Here is an 11,175-nt window from a genome sequence, read left to right as displayed (position 1 = left end):
CCCTCCCTGGTTCTAGATTGGGTGGAGAGGCACTTGAGTGCTGTCATATGTATATATGTTCAGTCTCTAGGGCAATGTCCCTATCCCTTGCCTCTGCCATTCATGAGTAACCTTTAAACCTGCAGTTCTTTATGGAAACAAATTACTATTAAGTAACATAAAAAGGTATTAGAACGTAGACTTATATATAATGATATTGAGTCAAACTAAGACAATGGGAAAGTTTTATAGAACAGAAATAGACTGCAATGCTTGTTGCAACGAAGCGTTCCGATAAATAAAACTCTGAGATATTGCAGGATATCCAAAAATGCTTGACACATTCCGACAGAGTTATGTTGCAGCTGGAAACGAAAAATGCTAAAGGCTTTTCGTTGTTGAGTGATCAGGCATTTTCTGAATTCCCTTCATTGTCCAGAAAAGGGAGATATAATAAAACGAAAAAAATATAAAATTGATACCGAGACACCCTGCATTATAACAGATAAATTATGACTGAATTTTAGACATTATTTAGTGAAATATATTCAAATCTATGATTCAAATGCACCAAATAACGAAAAAAAAAAGATGGAAGTTTAAAGAAATAGAGATTTTCCGTAATCCATTCGCAGTGTTAATGAAGTTCTGAATGCGACGATGTAGTGCTTATCTTACATATCTCTGGGAATGACAAAATCCGCATCATAATATTGTTTAAAATTATGCTCAGTATGTTCTGTTAACAGAATGTAGGTCAACCGATTTTCAGACTAGAAATAATATGGTTTCATATATACGCATACATTAAATAAACCTGAACAGGCATACGTGTGTGTGTGTGTGTGTATATATATATTCATACACATTATATATATGGATATATATGGCATATATATATATATTTATATATATATACAGTATATATATGTATATATATATGTATATATAAATATATATATATATATATATATATATATATGTATATATATATATATATATATATATATATATATATATATATATATATATATATATACATGCAGCTCATAACGACGCATTTCATTTACGTATTTATATCTGTTTTTGGATGAATGCACCACACAGTAAATAATCATGATATAATTTAAATTTACCTCATTCTATTTCGGGTTAGCTAGTAAGGCCGCAATTACATCAGTGGCTTCGAAATTTCTTTCACGCATCGAAGAGAATTCCATTGTTCAGAGATAATCGCAGTTCATTTTCTGTATATTTCAACAAGTTTGTTTTTATTTGTTTAATATTTTGCGAGTCTATAAAATGTACACGTCACTAAAAATCAATTAATCTTGTAAATACTTAGGTCAGATGTTTTCTATAATCGAAACTGCTCTAGTCTTGGAGTTTTATAAACGTGTTTATATATTTACTCATATTTACACATTTATCTATTTATGAAACTATATAGTCTTTGAAGTCTCATTAATCTATGATTGAATGGTTTCAGTGACGCAATCTTTTAAAATCTATCGTTTTCAGAAGAATGAATAGAAGGGGAAAAGATCATTTCTTGGCTTGGCAGTCTCCTGTACTTCAGAGAGGAGGCCCTTTGGCGACGAGAAAGTATATGATAGGAAATTGCTTAACAATATTCATAAAAAAAAAACCATAAACTTTTCCCATATTTCAATTCTAGACAAAGTTACATGGATCACATGCATACCCAAAACAATCCCATAAACATAGCCCTACCCTCCTTTTATACTCGTACTTAGAGGTCATTTTTAGGACAAGAATACTGGGAAATTCGACCATCGCTGTCCCCTCTAACTTAGACCTATCCTCCTTTTATACTCATACTCAAGAGGTCATTTTCAGGACAAGAATACTGGGATATTCGAGCATCGCTGTTACCTCTAACTTAGCCATATCCTCCTCCTTTTATACTCATACTCAAGAGGTCATTTTCAGGACAAGAATAATGGGAAATCCGACCATCGCTGTCACCTTCGTCCTCACCATTTCCGCGCGCTCTTGAAGGCACTGTCGCCATATTAACTCGCAGGTGTCTTGAAGGGAGAAAACGGGAACCACGTTTTTCGCTTCACGCTAAAAGGGGGGGAGAGTCACACACGAGGAGGCTACGAACATGACAGATTATAACATAGACTTGACATCGTACGCGTCTGTGTGCATGAGTGTACGGTACACCGATTCGGAGGTACACATGAATTACAATGTGTGATCAACAGCTGCTACACACCCGTGTGAGCCTCGTGAGGAAGATTACAGACAGGAAGGTTATTTTTCGAGGGAGGTCAGTGTAGTGTGTTTGACACTTATCTATTTATACATGACACCCAACAAGATGCTAAATCTCGATGGTGTAGATGGTCAAGTGAGGGCGAGGTTCTCGAGGGAGAGAGAGCGGCGGTTGGCCAGGGTGAGCTTCTTCTTGTGCTGTTGGTAGTCCGAACTGTTCGTCAGGGTGTGCAGCAGTTCGTGGACCGCGTGGGACAGGCGCGGAGGATTCGGGCTGACCAGTGGCCTCAGCGCCCTGCCCATGACGAAGGTGGGCCTCAGGGTCGTGCCCCGGGCAATGTGGCGCTGGTATGATATGTCCGGCAGGCAGGCCTCCAAGCACCCTTCGGAAGATCTGAAAGAAAGAGGAACGTTATTGTAACGGACGATTTTGTACTTAAATAAGACCAACAAACTACAAAAAAACCAAGTTTTTTGAAAAAAAAAAACAATGAAAAAGGCCTCTTGTGTGTATAAGATCAAATTTATCTAAATATTTAATCTATACAACACCAAAAAAGACTGCTCAATACAGTCATAATATGATTTTTGTTGAATGGCCTAATTATACCAGTATAATGATCACTAAATCATTCTTATAATACAATCACTATCATTTCCTCCAAACAGATAAGTAACTAGTAACTAAAAATTTCTTCCAAACACTTCACATTTATATATGAAGTCAAATTCACAATGGTCTCTTTTGTAAAACTTACATTAACATCTCAGTTCGCCTAAAAACCTTAAAAAAGAAATACAGTTCAAAGCTGGAGATACCAAATACAAACAATTTTGATTTCCAGTGTCTCATTTCAAAACAGACATTGCGAAAATAAGGTCTTTTATAGATTGTGAAATTCTCAATTACATTTATAAGCTTCATTGTCTGTGTTAAAAATCTGATTTTGAGAAGTGAAATGAAAATCTGTTTTCGAGAAGTGATATGAAAATCTGTTTTTGAGAAGTGAAATGAAATTCTGTTTTTGAGAAGTGAAATGAAAATCTGTTTAGAGAGGTGAAGTGGAAATTTGTTTTTAAGAAGTGAAATGAAAATCTGCTTTTGAGAAGTGAAATGAACATCTTTTTTTGAGAAGTGAAATGAAAATCTGTTTTTGAGAAGTGAAATGAAAAATCTGTTTTTGAGAAGTGATATGAAAATGCGTTTTTGAGAAGTGATATGAAAATGCGTTTTTGAGAAGTGAAATGAAAAGCTGTTTTAGAGAGGTGAAGTGGAAATTTGTTTTTATGAAGTGAAATGAAAATCTGATTTTGAAAAGTGAAACGAAAACCTGATTTTGAGAAGTGAAATTAAAATCTTTTTTTGAGAAGTAAAATGAAAATCTGTTTCTGAGAAGTGAAATAATGATGACCCCTAAAATAAAATTTTACAGGAAGCAATTACAGCCGAAATGAAAATTCTATCACTGCTGGTTACAGCAATGAAAATTCCCTTGCCTGTTATCTTTTAAGCAACGAATGTTTTTTTGGGTTTTTATTTCTTGCCTTAAAGAAATATTTCAAAATAATGGAAAGCACACACACATTGCAAAATGACTGACATTTTAGGATAAGAACAAGGATGGTGTCGTTAATAAATTCTCATAAATGCGTTATAGCGAAGGGATATGATTAAGATTGTTTTTAAAGTCGTCTCCATTGCTTTTCCCCGTCCCTTTAAATACATCGGATATATCAATATATCTTCCATAAATGACATGAATGGAATGAAATATTTCGGGAGGGAAATTTACATGTAAATTGAAGCTAAAATTACAAGCTGGTGTCACGAAGAGATTCATATATATATATATATATATATATATATATATATATATATATATATATATATATATATATATATATATATATATATATATATATATATTTCTATTTTAAGGGTAAATTACGAATGCCATAGGGTTAAACTTATAAACCTGGGATAGTTGCATCGGTAGAACTTCAAAAGTTCAAACTTGCAGCCAAGATTTTCATGCGAAACAGGCTAACACAAGTCCTTTTTTTATAGTTTATATGTGAAAGATCTGTTTTAATGTTAATTTTCTTATTCTTTTTTTATTTTAATTGTTCCTTTCTTGTCTTATAGTTGATTCATTTCCTTATTTCCTTTCCTCATTGGGGTATTTTTTCGTTTGAGCACTTGGGCTTATATCATCCTGCTTTTCCAACTAGGGTTATAGCTTAGCTAGTAGCAATAATAATAATAATAATAATAATAATAATAATAATAATAATAATAATAATAATAATAAACACAAGATAATCAAATCATCTATCGCACTTACGAATAAACATACGGGCTTGTGTTAATCAGCATAGTAATGCTTATCTCTCTCCCTAAACAATGAAATGGTAAATTAAGAAAACTCTTTGTTATACATCTAATTCCTCCCACTAAAAATTAGAATATAATTTTTTCCACCTAACTGCTTCAGCCAAAAATTAGAATACCTTTATTTTACACCTCCTTAAACTATGAACTGGTATATTAAGAAAACTTTTGTTATACATCTAATTCCTCCCACTAAAAATTATAATATAATTATTTTTCCATCTGACTCCTTCAGCCAAAAATTGGAATACACTATTATATCTCTCCTTACACTATGAAATGGTATATTAAGAAAACTCTTTGTTATACATCCAATTCCTCCCACTAAAAATTAGAATATAATAATTTTTTTTTTCAAAAAGTACCACTCTTTGATCACAATAATAAATATCTTATATACTTTTGTAAATAAAAATAGAGTAAAAAGGCATATTTACAAAATATTAAATTCTATGGCAAAACCATTAAAGGGAGAAAATTTGTTTTTTAATTATCACAGAGGAAAGGAAATTAGGATGAAATTCTTTAATTTAGATATATGACAATAATTCAGAGAGGCCTTTATTCTATACTCTCACACGTCTCATAAGAGAGTAAATTTTGGCACAAAACATTTCATATAAGTTAAAAATTACTAGGAAAGGAATGAAAATGTTTAGAAAAACTATCAAAGGAATAGAAATGTTTAGAATTACTATGAAAGGAATGAAAATGTTTAGAAAAACTATCAAAGGAATAGAAATGTTTAGAAAAACTATCAAAGGAATATAAATGTTTAGAATTACTATGAAAGGAATGAAAATGTTTAGAAAAACTATCAAAGGAATAAAAATGTTTAGAATTACTAGGAAAGGAATGAAAATGTTTAAAATTACTAGAAAAGGAACTAAAATTTTTAAAATTACTATGAAAGGAATACAAATGTTTAAAACTACCATGAAAGGAATAAAAATGTTTAAAATTACTATTAAAGGAATTAAAATGTTAGAAATTACTATACAAAGAGTACAAATTATTAAAACTACTATGAAATTATTAAAAATGTTCAAAATAGCTACAAAAGTAATAAGAATGTTAAACAGGTTCACTGCACCAACCTCAATAAACTTGGACATTTTCGTTGAACTATAAAGTATATTGGTTCAAGGACAAAGGAATTAGAAACATGAGTTCAAAGTGAAAATTAAATTCTGAAGGAAACTTGGTCATCAAGAGAGGTCTAAAGGAATTTAATTTACGGTCTGGAAATTCTTTTAATCAAGTTACGCATCTTAACTTGGCCTACAAGTAATACCATTTTCGTGAGTGAGAATCCTTTTATTCTTCTTGTGGTTTTACCTACTTTTAAAATCACAGGAATATTCTTATACTTGTGTATGCAACCGGTCAAAAATTACTTTAGGTAGATATGCATAAGCGCACACGCACACACACACACACACACACACACACACACACACTTTTAACCCTTCCTACCCTCTCATACCTCTTAGGGTACCCCTCTCCCCAAGGTATGACTATCCCTTTCCCCTCTACCCGAGGAACGGAAAAAGACCGAGTAGTCATACGTTTGGCAATGATGCTCAGTTACAGGAAAGTTATATATATATATATATATATATATATATATATATATATATATATATATATATATATATATATATATATATATATATACATACATACATACATACATATATACATATATATATATATATATATATATATATATATATATATATATATATATATATATATATACATACATATACATATATATATATATATATATATATATATATATATATATATATATATATATATATATATATATATATATATATATATAGCCAGATTCGTGTTATTTATTACAAATAGGGGAGATTAAAAAACGCACGAACACGAGCATACTGAAAAATAAAGACAACAGGGAGAAAAATATATAACAAGTTGCCCCTAAAAGGCAAACTTGTAGAAAACTACAGTGTATCGTCTTCGAGGTTGTCGTGGCCTATGTGATAACGTCCATGACTGGTGATCGCCAGGCTGTGGTTTGAGCCCCATTCAAATTGATATTTCCTTTGGTCCCTGTAATCTCACCATCCTTGTGAGCTAAGGATGGGTGGTTTGGGAGAGCCTATAGGTCTATCTGCTGGGTCTTCAATAGCCATTGCCTGGCCTTCTTTGGTTCTAGGCTGGGTGGAAAGGAAAATTGGGCGCTGATCATATGTATATATAGTCAGTCTCTAGGGCATTGTCCTGCTTGATAGGGGAATGTAACTGTCCTTTGCCTCTGGCATTCATAAGTGACCTTTAAACCTTCAATCATCGCGAGGGTTTTGCGACAGGAAAAAAAAAATAATCATCTTACATCTACTATTATCTTAAAGACATTACATTGTGTTAATCTGGTCTGTAATCACAAAGAGCACATAATAGAATGATAATGAGCACTTGATGTAAGGTGCAAATACATTCAAGTCAGCTTGAGTGTATATTAGCATCTGCATTGATTAAATTTCCTTTCATTAACCGCCATTGTCAACGTAATCAGTGATGGATGGTAAGGTCTTGAGGCAATACTCTTGTGGGAATACTAATTTCAAACAGCGTAACAAAGACATATATCTCGTCTTCAAGTGTTTAGAGTTGTATTGAGTCATTACGATATTGTGGCCTTATTGGTAACGCATCTGCCAGGTGATCCCATTCCAACTCGTTAGTCCTTTTGGTCGCTGCAACCTCACCATCCTTGAGAGCCAAGGATGACGGGGGGTTGGGGGGGGGGCTATGAGTCTACCTGCTGAGTCATCAGCAGCCATTGCCTGGCCTTCCTTGGTCCTAGCTTGGGTAGAGAGGGGGCTTGGGCGCTGATCATAAGATGGTCAGTCTCTAGGGCACTGTCCTGCTTGCTAAGGCAATGTGTCTGTCCCTTGTCTCTGCCATTCATGAGTGGCCTTTAAACCTTTCTCACCAAAGATTGGGGCATATATTTCCCAGGATAATAACGTTTAGTATTCTTAAAAGTTTTTCCATAAATTCCCATGTCTTATTAAAAGACACAGACTCGCAAAACCACCACTTTAAACACGCGTTCTGGAGTATCAAAGATTTGGCTTAAACTGAAATAATAGTTTTATTCTTCCAACTGATGGTGAGTAAACGGAAATGTATGTACAATGAAGCTGTGACGATTTTCATCTTTTTTTATATAGAGAATATCATACGAAATATCTAAATTCCATCTTCTAATTAGTAGACACTGCAATTCTGGACAAAGTTTCCAGCTTCGAGTAGCGAGATCTATATGTAACGTAAAGTTGTCTTAAATTTCCCAATTAAATGAGGAATTTGTATTTCTGAATCTAAATAAAAATTTCAAAATTTGTATTTAACATTTAACAGTGAAATGTTTACTTTTGTGTCCGGGGGATTTTATTCTAATTTGATGGAAAATATTTTGAATACGAGATATATTAGGATTTTCTTTTAATAACGGAAAAATGTTAATAACAACAACAACAACAACAACAACAACAATAATAATAATAATAATGCTTATCAAAATTATATATTATATTAAAAAAACATAATAACAATAGTAAATAAAAATAATATATAATAATAACAATAAGAAATAAAAATAATATATAATAATAACAATAAGAAATAAAAATAATATATAATAGTAACAATAATGCTATTATAAATAATATCAATAATAATAATTTTCAAGTATCATCGTACTTATTCTCTCACAACAATGTTAAGGTAACTGTTTACAGTTATTGTAATTAGAGAAAATTATGCTCGATATATAAACGTTACCACTTAACTGCATAAGGACCGTATCCTATTCTTATTCGAAAGGATATCAACCTATTTACACTTTACTCTATCGTATTTCCAAAGGTATTTTCTAGCTTTGAAATTCTATTGTTCTATGTGAGTTCAAGCGATTTTATCACTGATATTAATTCGCTCGCTGTGTTTTATATATATATATATATATATATATATATATATATATATATATATATATATATATATATATATATATATATATATATATATATATATATATATATATATATATATATATATACATATACACATATACATATTCTCTCTCTCTCTCTCTCTCTCTCTCTCTCTCTCTCTCTCTCTCTCTCTCTCTCTCTCTCTCTCTATATATATATATATATATATATATGTATATATATACATATTTACATTATATATATATATATATATATATATATATATATATATATATATATATATATATATATATATATATATATATATATACACATTTATATACACACACACTCTATGTGTGTATACTTTATCTACATTGTGAGTTACAGTAATATCGAACAAACATTCCCTACTTTAATTATGTCCCCAGTTCTATTTAACTAATACCAAGAGTTGTTAGAAATATATAAATCAATTATCCGATCCGAAGTTTGGTGGTAATATCTCCAAAGAATAGGAAACATCTTCGTGTGACATTGCCTTCACATGAAAGGTTTTCCCAAGAAAAATAAGGCAAGTGTAGATTCGTAAGGTTTAAAACTAGAATCCGAAGAAGAAAGTGGAGAGAATCTATGATATGAAGGAGAAATGGATGGTAAGTACTAAGATCATTGTAAATAATTGAACAATAATTTCAATGCATTTAAATCAAATACGGATACAAAAGCCCGTAGAGTTTATCAATACGAAATTTCTAATGACTAATCTTAATTTCTAGCAAAATAACGATTAAACAATTTCAATTGTAACACAAAATGTGAAGTAAAAGGAAATAGTTCTTTACCCAGTAAGACTTATATCAATTACGTTAATACTAATATATGCTTTTTATACGGTACAAGGAAGATGGTACGAATTTTTAATAGTTCTTTCGACCACCAGTTGCATAGATTTTCATTCAGTTTTTTCTCTCCTCACTTAACTCTCTTGCTTATTTAATCTCATCTTCGTAAATTTTACATTCTTATCCAAGAGAAAATCCTTCATAGTCTAGACATGTGCTTAAATGTTGTTAGATTACTTTGCATTAATAATAATAATAACAACAACAACAACAACAACAACAATAACAACAATAATAATAATAGTAATAACAATAATTATAATAATTATAATAACAACAAAGACGACGAGAAAACAAAACAAAATTATTAAATATGACAGACACCTTCTCTTTGGAAATTTAAAGAACCTGTCATTTATAAGGAAAATTATATGATATACAAGGAATGGAACTATACATACTCCTGTGTATGTTTAGGTACACAACCGAACTTCTGCACCCATATATATATATATATATATATATATATATATATATATATATATATATATATATATCCATATATACACACATATATATATATATATATATATATATATATATATATATATATATATATATATATATATATATATATATATATATATATAAATACTGTATATATGATACCCACCCCACCATGATTGAGTAAACGTTGAAGTTTCAAACCCAAATATTCATAAAAATAATATTATCCATAGAATACATCAAGAAATGAAAATATAACAGAAAAAACATTACTTTAAAAAAGATAATTAAATAAATCAACAGAGCACCCCCCCCCCGCAAAAAAAAGAAAGCATCTCCTCACAATGCGTCAAGCACACCGGCCATGAATCAAAGTTCCAAGACAGAGAGGAACATTAATCAAAAATATCTCTAAAGTCTCCTTCTCAAAAGCTTGGCCAACTAAGTCTCCAGAACATCTTGGGTTTTTAAAAACTTTCTGTAAGTGGCGGAGGAATTCACTCTGTCTGGATCCCAGTGCACTCACTTGGGAAAGCCCTGGGAAAAGTTTTATTTTTGTGAGAGTTTTACGGTAAAAGATGGGTAGCTTTTATAATGAAAACATTCATAAACTCGATTTTTCTTTTCCGCTGATATATATATATATATATATATATATATATATATATATATATATATATATATATATATATATATATATATATATATATATATATATCTATATATATATATATATAATATATATATATATATATGTATATATATATATATATATATATATATATATATATATATCTATATCTATATCTATATCTATATATATATATATATATATATATATATATATATATATATATATATATATATATATATATATATATATATATTGCTTGCTTATTGCTGTCCTTCGAATCGAAGACGACTTCTGCTTCGCTGTGATGGGGATAAAGTTAGATCTGTTGTCGTTGGTGCCATCTTGCATGGCTGTGAAGACCAATTCTGGATCCACACACTCTGCCACACAACTGGCAAGTCAAGTCTGGGTTGACCGGGGGTATCCGATTTCGACGGTTTTATATATATACACACATTAGTGTACGCGATCCGTCAATAATGATGGCAAAATATTTAGATATTTGGGTAATTTGTGGGAAATTGTGTTTTCCGAGTGGGTTGCTGTACGGCGTTACAAGATAGATATACATATATATATATATATATATATATA

The 11,175-nt window shown here is 30.7% G+C and overlaps 1 protein-coding gene across 1 annotated transcript in view; it reads right to left on the bottom strand.

Annotated features, from left to right (window-relative positions):
- Positions 1 to 1,225: 1,225 nt before the first annotated feature.
- Positions 1,226 to 11,175, bottom strand: part of LOC137617357 (uncharacterized) — a 231,839-nt gene continuing 221,889 nt past the window's right edge. The window contains 1 exon segment of the mRNA XM_068347379.1: positions 1,226 to 2,617. Coding sequence (XP_068203480.1) covers positions 2,356 to 2,617 — 262 coding nt within the window. The 3' untranslated portion in view covers positions 1,226 to 2,355.

Source organism: Palaemon carinicauda, chromosome 23 (assembly GCF_036898095.1).
Source record: "Palaemon carinicauda isolate YSFRI2023 chromosome 23, ASM3689809v2, whole genome shotgun sequence".
Lineage (NCBI taxonomy): Eukaryota > Metazoa > Arthropoda > Malacostraca > Decapoda > Palaemonidae > Palaemon > Palaemon carinicauda.
The sequence above is the reverse complement of the archived record's forward strand: the minus strand, read 5'-3'. Positions and strand labels throughout refer to the sequence as shown.